The sequence below is a fragment of the Triticum dicoccoides genome, chromosome 2B, assembly GCF_002162155.2.
Source record: "Triticum dicoccoides isolate Atlit2015 ecotype Zavitan chromosome 2B, WEW_v2.0, whole genome shotgun sequence".
NCBI classification, from domain to species: Eukaryota; Viridiplantae; Streptophyta; class Magnoliopsida; order Poales; family Poaceae; genus Triticum; species Triticum dicoccoides.
In genome coordinates, this window is record NC_041383.1 from 263,213,350 (window position 1) to 263,229,741 (window position 16,392).

Below are 16,392 nucleotides of genomic sequence, written 5' to 3' on the forward strand. Positions count from 1 at the left end.
ACTCGGTATTTCCTACTTTCTAGCACAAGTCATGCCAAAATTCACGAAAAAATCCGGCATGACCTTTGCTAAAGCAGGACATATTGAGCGCCTAAAATTTGCCGGAACAAAAATTAATCAGCACTCTGGCAAAATATAGGCCACTCGAAGTTTCGCTGCAAACAATAAAACCTATGAGAATATCCAATTTGATTCCAAATAAAAACTGTGCGCAATTTGTTCCTAAACCCTGGAAAAATGCCCCATTTTTTTACCTACTGTCTACTTCTTGAACCATAGAAAAATGCCCTAATTTCATATAACTTAGAGTTTGATTGCTGAAATATATTTTAAAATATACTATGAACCATAGAAAAATGCCCTAATTTCATAATATAAATTAGAGTTTGATTGCTGAAATATATTTGAAAATATACTATGAACCCTAGAAAAAGCCCTAATTTCAAAATATAACAAGTAGGCGACATTTTTTACGAACTAAATGTAGTAAACTACAAACTATAATATAGAAACTATAAACTAGTATATTTACAAACTTTAAACTATAAACTAGTATAAACTATAAACTACAAACTATAAACTAGTATGAACCCTAGAAGGGAGGAGGGAGGAGGAGGGTCGGCGACGGCTGGAGGAGGAGGGAGGAGGGCCGGCGGCGGCTGGAAGGAGGAAGGAGGGCCGGTGGCAGCTGGAGGAGGAGGGAGGAAGGAGGAGGGTTGGGCGAGCTCACCTTGGGCATCAGCGGAGGCGTGGAGGAGAAGGAGCTCGCAGACGGCGACAATGCAGCGATGGCGGGAGGAGCACAACGACGTAGGTGAAAGAGGGAGGGTGAGTGAGTGAGGAGGGGGGACAGATAGGCGGAGACGAAGAGGATAAGGTAGCAGTAGCAATAGCGAGGGTATGCTCCCGCGCTGCTGCTACCTACTTAGCAGTAGCGTGTGTCCTGGGAAAATCGCTGCTGCTACAGCTAGCCCGGTGGGTACGATGGCAACCACTTAGCAGCAGCGCCTTCCGGCACACACGCGGTACTGCAAAGTAGCAGTAGGGCGCTACACAGGACCGCGTTACTGATAAGCCTCCACCTATAAGGTTTTTCCTGGTAGTGTTATCGCAAGCGCAACGATGCGACATTGCATGGCGATGAAGCATGAACTACACATGGGATGCAATGGACAAGTGTTGTACCGGCTGATCACACGATGCAATCACTTCTTGCGCACCGCAAGCATAGCGATGCAACGTTGCATTGCGGCGAAAAACACGCTAGACTCAACCGACAAGCGGTATCCAACCCACCAGTCACGAAGCACGCCGCAACACGACATGTGCAACCTGGGGCAGTCCGATCTACACAAATCGAGCACCCTCCCCAACGATCTCCTCATAGCACACCCGACGCACTGGGTCCGGGAGAAGCCAAGACAGGCCCAACACACGGCACATCCTTTTCCGATGCACCGCAAAGCACAGCGATGCAACATTGCATGGCGACGAACAAGGTGCAACCGACAAGCGGTGTCCAACCTAGCATCCACGAAGCACGTCCCAACACGACATCAAGAAAACTGGTGTATGCCGACCCAGGAAACTATGACTCACACGAACCAAGTACCTTCCCCGACAATCCCCTCACCGGGTGCACCTGGCGTTCCAGACTTAAGAAATGCCGAGACAACATAAGCTGAGCAACCGACCTCCCCATCGATCCTGCACCCCATCGATCCTGCACCCCACAATGCCATTCCAAACATACCGAGCAACCACCTCACCTCAACAACCTACGGGCACACCTCGAGCACTAGACTCGAAAAATGCTGACCGAGAACCTGCCTCTGAGCGATCCTTAGGTCAGGCCGACATTTGCTCTTACCCAACATAGGAAACACATACACATTGCCAAAGCATAATACACTACACAAAGCCCCCCGCAAACATCAGTGGTCCATAGGTCATAGACCCCCGGAGCCGACGTGGTGGTGAGGCATGGGATTACGCAATCCAATAGGGAGGAGGGCGCCAAACATGCAGCATGGCACGACATGGCGCGGGTGGATCAAATGACATGGGTACACGAGCAGGTGGGTACTCGAACATCCTTTATAAAGTACTAATGTAAAGATTGAGGTGGGAGATCCGAAAATCCATCTCTGCACCCGAGCTCATCTGCACCCATGCTGACGAAAAAAAATACTAGAAAAATTCAAAAAAGAATCAATTTTTTTGTGAGGTACACAATTTGATTCGTGAGACCCGCTCCAATTTTCAAGTCATTTGGACATCTGAGGAGCTCTTAGCAAAAAAGACAAATTGAAGTTCTGTAAAAATGTTTACTGTTGATGTACTATTTTGGTTCGTTTTGTCTTTTTTGCTGAGGGCTCCTCAGATGTCCAAATGACTTGAAATTTGGAGCTGGCCTCACGCATTAAATTGTCTACTGCACAAAAAAAAAGAATTTTTTGAATTTATTTTTTACGATTTTTTTTCTAACCGGGTGCAGATGAGCCTGGGCACCGAAACACCCTACTTGTGGGAGATCCCCCTTCGTTTGGAAATTCAAAAAAGTCAAAATTGCATTATGAGGATCATAAAGAAAAAGTGACATGTGTTGTGCTCTGGATGCCTTGATGGATAACGTGTCACATTTGGGTTGGGTCTGTACATTAATATGTTTTAGGGTATAGTAAATTGACCAGGTTCAGAGAATGACTAGTTTTAGCATCTGACAACCGAAACATTTGAGTACCTTTCAGCAAAGAAACGGTCGTTTGACGTTTGCACATATCACCAATTTTTCCATATCATTTATATCTGGTTGACGATGATGTAGTGTAACAGGCGTTTCCAGGCGCGCGCTGCCTCAACGCGGTTCTCTCTTAGCACCTGATTGATTCAGTCAATTCATGTATCTTACGTGCTTTCGGACCATGACGGCTTTGACGAGCGAACGCAATTATCCGGCGACCACGAGTCTCAGCCAGTTTAGGAGGCAAGTTTGAATTCTTATTGCCTCCACGCCGAACAAATAGCTCACCTAATCCCTCAAACTTTGGCCTGCACCTGCACGTAATCGTATGCATCACTCTCTTGGTGTGATGATGTGACAATAATCACAGGATAAACCTTTTGCAGTTATTTCCCGGCAACACACCAAAAAGACCACCGCAGCATGATGTGCCTGTGCTTGACCAAGTACGTACGAACAAGTGTCGCCGGCTCATCGCATGCACATCACAGGATCTCCCGTATATAACCCTGAACATTTCATTACATATTCCATTCTTGTTTACTGCATCGATCGTCTAGCTCGAGACACCGTGTGTGCAAATGGCGTCGCTCGCTGTGCTCCTCCTGATCCTTTCTGCAGCTCGGGCCTCCAATGCTGCCGCCGTCCGCGTCGGGCTGACGCGCATCCACTCCAACCCCGATGTCTCCGCCACAGAGTTCGTGCGTGACGCCCTGCGCCGGGACATGCACAGGCACGCCCGGTTCGCCCGGGAGCTCGCGTCTTCGGGCGGCCGCACCGTCGCCGCGTCAACCCGGAAGGACCTGCCGAACGGCGGGGACTACATCATGACGCTGTCCATCGGCACGCCGCCACTGTCCTACCCGGCCATCGCCGACACGGGCAGCGACCTCATCTGGACGCAGTGCGCGCCCTGCGGCAGCCAGTGCTTCAAGCAGGCCGGGCAGCTGTACAACCCATCCAGCTCCACCACCTTCGGCGTGCTCCCCTGCAACAGCTCCGTGAGCATGTGCGCCGCGCTGGCTGGGCCGAGCCCGCCGCCTGGGTGCTCCTGCATGTACAACCAGACGTACGGCACAGGGTGGACGGCGGGCATCCAGAGCGTGGAGACGTTCACGTTCGGCTCCACGCCCGCGGACCAGACCCGCGTCCCCGGCATCGCCTTCGGCTGCAGCAACGCCAGCAGCGACGACTGGAACGGCTCAGCCGGCCTCGTCGGGCTGGGCAGGGGAAGCATGTCGCTCGTCTCGCAGCTCGGCGCCGGCATGTTCTCGTACTGCCTCACGCGATTCCAGGACTCCAACAGCACGAGCACGCTCCTCCTGGGGCCGTCGGCAGCGCTCAACGGCACCGGGGTTCGTACGACGCCGTTCGTGGCCAGCCCATCGAAGGCGCCCATGAGCACGTACTACTACCTGAACCTGACGGGCATATCGGTCGGCACGACGGCGCTGTCCATCCCTCCCAACGCGTTCGCCCTGAGGACCGACGGCACCGGCGGGCTCATCGTCGACTCCGGCACGACGATCACGTCGCTCATCGACGCGGCGTACCAGCAAGTCCGTGCCGCGATTGAGTCCCTAGTGACGCTGCCGGTGGCCGACGGGTCGGACTCCACGGGGCTGGACCTGTGCTTCGCGCTGACGTCCGAGACGTCGACGCCGCCGACCATGCCGAGCATGACGCTCCACTTCGACGGCGCGGACATGGTGCTGCCGGTGGAGAACTACATGATCTTGGGCTCCAGGGTGTGGTGCCTGGCAATGCGGAACCAGACTGTTGGCGCAATGAGCACGCTCGGCAACTACCAGCAGCAGAACGTTCACCTACTCTACGACATCCACAAGGAGACGCTGTCGTTCGCTCCGGCCAAATGCAGCACGCTCTGAAGACAAATGTTCTAATATATGTGTACATGCATGTCTGGCTTCCTAGGTGTTTTTCACAGTTTTGTATAGTTTCGATTCTTTATTCTTTTTTTTTCCGTTGAGTTCAGATTGTAAATTGTATGCTTAACATTTATTTGCGGGGAGGCTGCCTAGTGCCCGCCCGACATAGATATTGATCCCACTCACCTTCATGCCTCTCATAAAACAGAACTAGAAAAATGGCTTTCTAATTCAAAATGGACTAAGATTCTTAAAATCTCATCAATTGATACTAATCTCAGTCAGTAGAAAATTTCAGTAAACATATAAGGCCCTGTTTGGTTCGGCTGTGGATTTCTAAAAGCAGCTGTGAAAAATCTGCTGTGGAAAAACAGTTGTGGAAAATCTGATTTGAAAAAGATATAGGTCATTTGGCAAACCAGCTGATACAACTTTTTCAGATTTTGGCCCGCAGCGGAATCAGATTTTGGAAAGCACGTCCTGGGCTGCTTCCGCTTTTGGTTCAGATTTTGGCAGCAGATTTCTGGAATCGGATTCTGCTGGGTTCGCTCTTTGGTTCAGATTCTGCTGCACGGCAGCGGAATCCGTTGATAAAAGCTGAACCAAACAGGGCCTAAGTAGATGGCTTTCTCAACCATTTTAGCTGTATGTAAGTCGCCTGATTTTCAAATTTGGGTAAATCAATTTTCTGACCGTTGATTCTTTTGTCAAGATTTGTGTTGCTTTGTTTTCTTGTGTTGTTTCACAGCTTTTTAGGCTGACTTTAGACTTGCTCGGGTAAGGCAAATTTTCCTTAGAATTGATTTTGACATGCCCCTGTTTTGATAAGTTGATTTTTCCTTATGCTGAATTTTTTATTTGGCTTGTTTGGGGTAAGTCTGAAATTTTTATTGGGCTTGAAGCTTGTTACTCATTGCATGTTTTTTTGTTTGTATGTGTTTTTTCTTTTACTTTTCTTTATATTTTTAGTTGAGTTTTCTTTTTTACATTGGTATTCTTGCCATGCGTATTTTTGGCATCAACTTAGATATATTTAAGTCGCCTAAAAAGTTATTATCAGACACTTGGTATTTTTGCCGTTGATTTCTGCTTTTTTCTGTTCTGTTTTGTGATTTGTTTTGGGCTTTCTTTTACTGACCACATATTTGGGTTAGTCAATTCCTGTGCGAGCAAACTCTCCCCTCTCCCCCTTTGCTCTTTTCAGTTTTTAGATTTTGTTTCTTTGTTTTACTCTATTAGTCAGTTTTGTTTTTCTTTTGTGGGTATTTTTTGGATGTTGGATGAGCGTAAATGTATAGACACATATACTATAAAATATTTAAATATATGCAAAAATTGCACTATTATATTATTATTATTCTTTGCATACTTTAGAAAGTGAAATTTCACATTCGCAAAAAAGTGAAATTTCAGCAAAGTTGTGTGCGAGTTTTTTTATATAATTTTTGTCATTTTCTTTGTTCTTGAAAGGTAACACAATGGCACTAGTTCATTGTTTCTTATAAAACTTTATTATTTTCATTGTTCTTGGAGGTGTGAATCCTGACGCGGCCATGTCGCCTCGCTGTTGCGTGGTGCCTATCAGTGTCGTAGATGTATTTGTTGTAGCGGCCTGCGGCTCGGAGACTGAGAGGTGTGGGGCGACGAGCCCATGCGCTTGTTATTGTTGAGGTCGCTGCGGGTGGTACCTGGCCCATCGAGCCCGTGGTCGTGCCCACTATTACGGTCATTATTACTTGTTGTAGTGATACTGCCTATAGGGCTCAGTCTGGGAGGCCTCCCCAGAGTTCGGTTGGCTGTCCCCAGTTCTTCGGATGACTTCGACTTGCTGCAAGAGCCTAAGTCTGTGGCTTCTAGAATAGTAGGCAGCCCCATGTTTTCGTCATCGCTGATGAGGGAGATCAACTTATAGTTGCTGCTCTTGTTGTCCGAGATCAACACGACACCGACCTTGTCGGTGCTACCGTCGGAGGTGATCCCGTCGATGACGCGGTCTTCCAGCATGTGGGTGATGAGGAAGTTGATGTAGATCATCGCGACGAGTTGTGAGGTGGGGCGAGTTGGTGGAGACTTGTGAGGTCGGTGCAACCTCTAGCCCTCGACGCCCAGGAGGTGGGTGCCAGTGCCATTGGGGCGCCTTCGCCTTCGGAGCCAGAGGGTAGTGGTGAGGGCGTTGAGTATCCCGACCTATCTGACCAGACGTTGGCCTCTTGGCCTATCTGGTCGTGCAGGTGTTCGAGGATATCCTGCTGGTACACGGCTCCAGAGTTCCGAAGCCTGAACGGGTATGTTGGACCCGCAGTTGGTGGCGAAGTTGCCATGGTAGCCGATGGAGATGCCTGTGTGATATGCTGGATCGGCGACAGACACATACGAAGGTTGTCGTAGTTGTTGACGCTGACCACGGTACCCAAGTAGATCTTGTGTACAGGGTTGGCCGGTGGGTTGATGTTAACCTGGCCTGCCCCGTCGATAGTGAAGGTGAGGGAGTCAAAGGTGAGGCTCTGCCCCACCCCCCAGGAGCCTTTCGGGGGCAGGGAAGATCCGATCTGAGATCGATCTCCAGCCCATGCGCGGCCGTGCCTAGCGTGCCAATTGACGTTGCATAAAACCGTCAGATACCTCGGTAGGGGCCAAGTGCAGCTGGAAGTCTCAGATCGGAGGTCGCACAGGGATTTTATCCAGGTTCGAGCCTCTGTAGAGTAATAAACTACATCCTGCTTGTTTTTGTTATTCATGATGGAGGGATAACTCATGCGGAGGGTTACAATGATGTATGAGATTGCTACAAGAGTTTTTCTAACAGAGGATAGATGGGGAAGAGAGCCATCTAGCCTCCCCTTATATACACGATGGAGACTATGGTTTTACAGGGGGGAGATGCGATCTAGGTCACCGCCGTCCCTTTGCTTGGGAGGCAAGATGGTCATCAGGTGGCAATCTCCTTGTTGGGACTCCCTCCCATCGTAGGGCCTTGTGGGCCCCTTAGTGAGCCTCTCACCGGGCTCCCCTCGGTGAGCCACCTGTAACGCCCCAGCCACAGCCTCCGGTTCCCGCTGTTATGCCTGGAGGGATCTAGACTATCCCCACAGACCAACACTAGTCTTTCCTGAATAATTTGTCCTCACTCCTGTGCACCCGGGACCAACTTTTCGGCCGGTCTGAAGGAAATATGCCCTTGAGGCAATAATAAAGTTGTTATTTTATATTTCCTTATTCATGATAAATTTTTATTATTCATGCTATAATTGTATTGATCAGAAACTTAAATACATGTGTGAATACATAAACAAATACCATGTCCCTAGTAAGCCTCTACAAGACTAGCTCGTTGATCAAAGATGGTTAAGGTTTCCTAACCATAGACATGTGTTGTCATTTGATAATAGGATCACATCATTAGGAGAATGATGTGATGGACAAGACCCATTTGTTAGCTTAGCATTTGACCATTTAGTTTATTGCTATTGCTTTCTTCGTGTCAAATACATATTCCTTCGACTATGCGATCGTACAACTCCCGGATACCAGAGGAATACCTTGTGCGCTATCAAACGTCACAATGTAACTGGGTGATCAGGAAGATGCTCTACAGGTATCTCTGAAGGTGTCTCTTGAGTATCGGAGAGGTATCTCTGGGCCCTCTCGGTAATACAAATCATAAGAAGCCTTGCAAGCAAAGAACTAAGGAGTTAGTTACGAGATGATGTATTATGGAACGAGTAAAGAGACTTGCCGGTAACGAGATTGAACTAGGTATGCAGATACCGATGATCAAATCTCAGGCAAGTAACATACTGACAAACAAAGGGAATTGTGTATGTTGTCATAAAGGTTCGACCGATAAAGATCTTCTAGAATATGTAGGAACCAATATGGGCATCCAGGTCCCGCTATTGGTTATTGACCGGAGAAGAGTCTCGGTCTTGTCTACGTCATTCTCGAACCCGTAGGGTCCCCACGCTTAACATTCGTTGATGATATAATATTATATGAGTTATGTATGTTGGTGACTGAATGTTGTTCGGAGTCCCGGATGAGATCACGGACATGACGAGGAGCTCCGGAATGGTCTAAAGGTAAAGATTGATATATGGATAATAGTGTTAGATCTTCAAAAAGGTTCCGAAATTCACCGGAAGGGGTTCCGGATGTTTCCCGAAATGTTTGGGTACAAGAACACTTTATTTGGGCCAAAGGAGAAAGCCCACGAGGCTTTTGGAAAGTGCAATAGGGAGTTTTGCGGAGACCAGAGGTCATACGCCAGGGACCCAGGCGTCTAGCCCTGGAGTTCGAGAAGGACTCTTGCCTTTCGGGCAAAATCGACTTTGAGGAGGCTTTTACTCCAAGTTTCGACCCTAGGGCTCAACATATGAATGGAGAGGTGATGTCTGATTGAACTACGTCACTATTTCCCCAAAGAGGAAGGGATGATGCAGCACAGCAATTGTAGGTATTTCCCTCAGTGATGAGACCAAGGTTATCGAACCAGTAGGAGAACCACGCAACACCATGTAAACAGCTCCTGCACACAAAGAACAAATACTTGCAACCCGACGTGTTAAAGGGTTGCCAATCCCTTTCAGGTAACGGCGCCAGATTTTGGCACGTGGACGGGAGAAAGTTGTAATAGATTGAATAAACAGATCACGAATAAAATAAAATGCAGCAAAGTATTTTTGTGTTTTTGGATTAACAGATCCGAAAATAAAAGCAAATCAAAATAGATCTCGAAGGCAAATATAATAAAGAAGAGACCCGGGGGCCGTAGATTTCACTAGTGGCTTCTTTCGAGAAAAATAGCATACGGTGGGTAAACAAATTACTGTTAGGCAATTGATAAAACTTCAAATAATTGTGACGATATGTGGGCACTGATCATTATATAGGCATCACGTCCAAGATTAGTAGACCGACTCCTGCCTGGATCTACTACAATTACTCCACACATCGACTGCTATCCAGCATGCATATAGTGTATTAAGTTCATGGAAAAATGGAGTAATGCAATAAGAATGATGACATGATGTAGACAAGATCTATGTAGAAATAGACCCCATCTTGTTATCCTTAATGGCAACGATACATACGTGTCGGTTCCCCTTCTGTCATTGGGATCAAGCACCGTAAGATCGAACCTATCACAAAGCACCTCTTCCCATGGCAAGAAAAATCGATCTAGTTAGCCCAACTAAACCAAAGATTCGAAGAAGAAATACGAGGCTATAAGTAATCATGCATATAAGAGCTCAAAAGACTTAAATAACTTTCATGGATAAAAACATAGATCTGGTCATAAACCCAAAGTTCATCGGATCCCAACAAACACATCGCAAAAAGAGTTGCATCTAATAGATCTCCAAGAGACCATTGTATTGATAATCAAAAGAGAGAGAGAAAGCCATCTAGCTACTAACTACGGACCCATAGGTCTACAATGAACTACTCACGCATCATCAGAGAGGCACTAATGAGGATGATGAACCCCTCTGTGATGGTGTCTAGATTGGATCTGTGGCTTCTGGAACTTGCGGCAGCTGGAATTGATTTTCGTCGACTCCCCTAGGGTTTCTGGAATATTGGGGTATCTATAGAGCAAAGAGGTGGTGCGGAAGGCGGCCGAGGTGGGCACAACCCACATGGGTGCGCCTGGGCCCCCGGGCATGCCATGGTGGGTTGTTCTCTCCTCGGAGCCCCCCTTAGGTACTTTCTTGGCCCATCATGTGTCTTCTGGTCCAGAAAAAATCACCAAAATGTTTTTCTGCGTTTGGACTCCGTTTGGTATTGATTTCCTGCGAAGTAAAAAACAAGCAAAAAAAGCAACTGGCACTGGGCACTATGTCAATAGGTTAGTCCCAAAAAATGATGTAAAGTTTCTTTGACTATCAAAAATGATGTAAAGTTGCTATAAAATGATTGTAAAACATCCAAGAATGGTAATATAACAACATGGAACAATAAAAAATTATAGATACATTGGAGACGTATCAAGGGGCAGGGCTAGCACCCAAGACACATCAAGAATCACCAAGCCGTGTGCAGGCAACCCCGTCCCCTCTAGTTTATCCTCCGTCATAGTTTCTGTTGCGCTTGGCGAAGCCCTGCATGTTCGGGAACATAGCATGCAATTTAAAAGAAATTCCTATGATTGCGCAAGATCTATCTAGGAGATGCATAGCAATGAGAGGGGGAGAGTGTGTCTAGGTACCCTCGTAGACCAAAAGCGGAAGCGTTATGTTAACGCGGTTGATGTAGTCGAACATCTTCATGATCCAACCGATCTAGCACTGAACGTAAGGCACCTCTGTGTTCAGCACACGTTTAGCTCGATGACGTCCGTCAAACTCTTGATACAACAGAGGGTCGAGGAAGAGTTTCGTCAGCATGACGGCGTGATGACGGTGTTGATGATGTGATCCGTGCAGGGCTTCGCCTAAGCACTACGATGATAATATCGGAGGAGTAAACAGTGGAGGGGGGCACCGCACACGGCTAAGACAATGTTGTGCCTTTGGGGTGCCCCCGCCCCCGTATATAAAGGAGGAGGGGAGTAGGCGGCCGTCCAAGGGGCGCGCCAAGTGGGGGGAGTCCTACTAGGACTCCCAGTCCTAGTAGTATTCCCCTTTCCTTTCCGGAGAAGGGGGGAAGGGGAAAGAGGTGGAGGAGAAGAAGGAAAGGGGGGGCGCGCCCCCACCCCTAGTCCAATTTGGTTTGGGCTTGGGGGCGCGTGCCTCCACCTGGCGGCCGGCCTCCTCTCTCCACTAGGGCCCATGAAGAATAGTCCCCCGGGGGTCCGGTAACCTCCCGGTACTCCGAAACTTATCCGATAATTCCCGAAACCATTCCGGTGTCCGAATGTAACCTTCCAGTATATCAATCTTTACCTCTCGACCATTTCGAGACTCCTCGTCATGTCCGTGATATCATCCGGGACTCCTAACAAACATCGGTCACAAAAACACATAACTCATAATACAAATCGTCATCGAACGTTAAGAGTGCGGACCCTACGGGTTCGAGAACTATATAGACATGATCGAGACACATCTCCTATCAACAACCAATAGCGGAACATGGATGCTCATATTGGCTCCTGCATATTCTACGAAGATCTTTATCGGTCAAACTGCATAACAACATACGTTGTTCCCTTTGTCATGGGTATGTTACTTGCCCGAGATTCGATCGTCGGTATCTTCATACCTAGTTCAATCTCGTTATCGGCAAGTCTCTTTACTCGTTCCGTAATGCTTCATCATGCAACTAACTCATTATTCACATTGCTTGCAAGGCTTATAGTGATGAGCATTACTGTGACGGCCCAGAGATACCTCTCCGATACACGGAGTGACAAATCCTAATCTCGATCTATGCCAACCCAACAAACACCTTCGGAGACACCTCTAGAGCATCTTTATAATTACCCAGTTACGTTGTGACGTTTGATAGTACACAAGGTGTTCCTCCGGTATTCAGGAGTTGCATAATCTCATAGCTAGAGGAACATGTATAAGTCATGAAGAAAGCAATAGCAATAAAACTTAATGATCAATATGCCAAGCTAACGAATGGGTCTTGTCCATCACATCATTCTCTAATGATGTGATCCCTTTCATCAAATGACTATGGTCAGGAAACATAACCATCTTTGATTAACGAGCTAGTCAAGTAGAGGCATATTAGGGACACTTTGTTTTGTATATGTATTCACACATGTACTAAGTTTCCGGTTAACACAATTCTAGCATGAATAATAAACATTTATCATGATACAAGGAAATATAAATAACAACTTTATTATTGCCTCTAGGGCATATTTCCTTCAGTCTCCCACTTGCACTAGAGTCAATAACCTAGTTCACATCGCCATGTGATTTAACACCAATAGTTCACATCAGTATGTGATTAACACCCATAGTTCACATCACCATGTGACCAACAACCAAAGGGTTTGGTAGAGTTAATAATCTAGTTCACATCGTTATGTGATTAACACCCAAAGAGTACTAAGGTGTGATCATGTTTTGCTTGTGAGAGAAGTTTAGTCAACGGGTCTGCAATATTCAGAGTCGTATGTATTTTGGAAATTTTCTATGTCTACAATGCTCTGCATGGAGCTACTCTAGCTAATTGCTCCCACTTTCAATATGCATCCAGATTGAGACTCAGAGTCATCCGGGTCGGTGTAAAAGCTTGCATCGACGTAACTCTTTACGCCAAACTCTTTATCACCTCCATAACCGAGAAATATTTCCTTAGTCCTCTTAGGTAACTAAGGATAACTCTGACCACTGTCTAGTGATCCACTCCTGGATCACTATCGTACCCCCTTGCCAAACTCATGATAAGGTACACAATAGGTCTGGTACACAACATAGCATACTTTATAGAACCTATGACTAAGGCATAGGGAATGACTTCCATTTTCTTTCCATTTTCTTCTGCGGTTGGGTTTTGAGTCTTACTCAACTTTACACCTTGCAACACATGCAAGAACTCCTTTGATTGTTCCTTTTTGAACTATTTCAAAATCTTCTCAAGGTATGTACTCATTGGAAAATCTTATCAAGCATCTTGATCTATCTCTATAGATCTTGATGCCCAATATGTAAGCAGCTTCACCGAGCAATTTCATTTAAAATTTCTTATTCAAGTATCCTTTTATGCTATCCGGAAATTCTGTATTATTTCCAATCAACAATATCTCATCCACATATAATATTAGAAATGCTATAGAGCTCCCACTCACTTTCTTGTAAATACAGGCTTCTCCAAAAGTCTGTATGAAACCATATGTTTTGATCACATTATCAAAGCATATATTCCAACTCCGAGAGGCTTGCACCAGTCCATAAATGGATCGCTGGAGCTTGCACACTTTGTCAGCACCTTTTGGATCGACAAAACCTTCTGGTTGCATCATATACAACTCTTATTTAAGAAATCCATTAAGAATGCAGTTTTGACATCCATTTGCCAAATTTCATAATCATAAATGCGGCAATTGCTAACATGATTTGGACAGACTTAAGCATCGCTATATGTGAGAAGGTCTCATCATAGTCAACCCCTTGAACTTGGTGAAAACCTTTTGTAACAAGTCGAGCTTTGTAGACAGTAACATTACCGTCAGCGTCAGTCTTCTTCTTGCAGATCCATTTATTTTCTATGGCTTGCCGATCATGGGGCAAGTCCACCAAAGTCCACACTTTGTTCTCATACATGGATCACATCTTAGATTTCATGGCCTCAAGCCATTTCACGGAATCTTGGCTCATCATCGCTTCCTCATAGTTCGTTGGTTCATCATGGTCTAGTAGCATGACTTCCAGAATAGGATTACCGTATCACTCTGGTGCGGACTGTACTCTAGTTGACCTACGAGGTTCGATAGTAACTTGATCTGAAGTTTCATGATCATCATCATTAGCTTCCTCAATAATTGGTGTAGGAATCACTGGAACTGATTCCTGTGATGAACTACTTTCCAATTCAGGAGAAGGTACACTTACCTCATCAAGTTCTACTTTCCTCCCACTCACTTCTTTCGAGAGAAACTCTCTCTAGAAAGGATCCGTTCTTAGCAACAAATATCTTGCCTTCGGATCTGTGGTAGCAGGTGTACCCAACAGTTTCCTTTGGATATCCTATGAAGACGCATTTCTCCGATTTGGGTTGGAGCTTATCAGGTTGAAGCTTTTTCACATAAGCATCACAGCCCCAAACTTTAAAAACGACGGCTTAGGTTTCTAGCCAAACCACATTTCATATGGTGTCGTCTCAGTGGATTTTGATGGTGCCCTATTTAACGTGAATGCAGCCGTCTCTAAAGCATAACCCCAAAATGATAGTGGTAAATCAGTAAGAGACATCATAGATCGCACCATATTTAATAAAGTACGGTTACGACATTCAGACACACCATTACGCTGAGGTGTTCAAGGTGGCGTGAGTTGTGAAACTATTGCACATTGTTTCAAATGAAGACCAAACTCGTAACTCAAATATTCGCCTCCATGATCAGGTCGTAGAAACTTTATTTTCTTGTTATGATGATTTTCCACTTCACTCTGAAATTCTTTGAACTTTTCATATGTTTGATACTTATGTTTCATTAAGTAGATATACCCATATCTGCTCAAATCATCTGTGAAGGTCAGAAAATAATGACACCCGTCGCGAGCCTCAACACTCATTGGACCGCATACATCGGTATGTATTATTTCCAATAATTCAGTGGCTCGCTCCATTGTTCCGGAGAACGGAGTCTTAGTCATCTTGCCCATGAGGCATGGTTCGCAAGCATCAAGTGATTCATAATCAAGTGATTCCAAAAGCCCATCTGCATGGAGTTTCTTCATGCGCTTTACACCAATATGACCTAAATGGCAGTGCCACAAATAAGTTGCACTATCATTACTAACTTTGCATCTTTTGGCTTCAATGTTATGAACATGTGTATCACCACGATCGAGATTCAACAAAAATAGACCACTCGTCTAGGGTGCATGACCATAAAAGATATTACTCATATAAATAGAACAACTATTATTCTCTAAATTAAATGAATAACCGTCTCGTAATAAACAAGATCCAGATATAATGTTCATGCTCAGCGATGGAACGAAATAACAATTATTCAGGTCTAAAACTAATCCCGAAGGTAGACGTAGAGGTAGCGTGCCGACGGACATCGACCTTGGAACCATTTCCGACGCACATCGTCACCTCGTCCTTAGCCAATCTTCGTTTATTCTGCAGCTCCTATTTTGAGTTACAAATATGAGCAACCGAACCAGTATTAAATACCAAGGTGGTGCTACGAGCATTAGTAAGGAACACATCAATAACATGTATATCAAATATACCTTTGTTCACTTTGCCATCCTTCTTATCCGCGAAATACTTGGGGCAGTTCCGCTTCCAGTGACCAGTTCCTTTGTAGTAGAAGCACTCAATTTCAGGCTTAGGTCCAGACTTGGGCTTCTTCCTGGGAGTAGCAACTTGCTTGCTATTCTTCTTGAAGTTCCCCTTCTTCCCTTTGCCCTTTTTCTTGAAACTAGTGGTCTTGTTAACCATCAACACTTGATGCTCCTTCTTGATTTCTACCTCCGCAGCCTTTAGCATTGCGAAGAGCTCAAGAATTGTATTTTCCATCCCTTGCATATTGTAGTTCATCATGAAGCCTTTATAGCTTGGTGGCAGTTATTGAAGAACTCTGTCAATGACACTATCATCAGGAAGATTAACTCCTAGCCGAGTCAAGTGGTTATGGTACCCAGACATTCTGAGTATGTGTTCACTGATTGTGTTCTGTTAGTGAACACATATTCAAAATGTCTGGGTATCATAATCACTCGACTCAGCTGGGAGTTGATCTTCCAGTTGATAGTGTTATTTGACAGAGTTCTTCAATCACTGCCAGCAAGCTACAAACGCTTCGTGATGAACTATAATATGCAAGGGATGAATAAAACGATTCCTGAGCTCTTCGCAATGCTTAAGGCCGTGGAGGTAGAAATCAAGAAGGAGCATCAAGTATTGATGGTTGGAAAGACCACTAGTTTCAAGAAAAAGGGCAAAGGAAAGAAAGGGAACTTCAAAAAGAACGACAAGCAAGTTGCCGCTCCCATGAAGAACCCAAAGCTGGACCTAAGCCTGAAACTGAGTGCTTCTACTGCAAAGGAAGTGGTCACTAGAAGCGGAACTGCCCCAAGTATTTGGCGGATAAGAAGGATGGCAAAGTGAACAAAGGCATAT

The 16,392-nt window shown here is 45.7% G+C and overlaps 1 protein-coding gene across 1 annotated transcript; it reads left to right on the plus strand.

The window, feature by feature from the left end:
- The first annotated feature begins 3,263 nt into the window (after nucleotides 1-3,263).
- Nucleotides 3,264-4,795, plus strand: LOC119367657 (aspartic proteinase nepenthesin-1-like). The gene has a single exon (XM_037633120.1). It carries the CDS (start codon nucleotides 3,325-3,327, stop codon nucleotides 4,630-4,632), a length of 1,308 nt encoding a protein of 435 aa, XP_037489017.1. The 5' UTR covers nucleotides 3,264-3,324; the 3' UTR covers nucleotides 4,633-4,795.
- The last annotated feature ends 11,597 nt before the right edge of the window (nucleotides 4,796-16,392 follow it).

Bases quoted from the DNA above. Each gene is read 5' to 3' on its own strand.
- LOC119367657 (XM_037633120.1), top strand. From the start codon at position 3,325: ATGGCGTCGCTCGCTGTGCTCCTCCTGATCCTTTCTGCAGCTCGGGCC.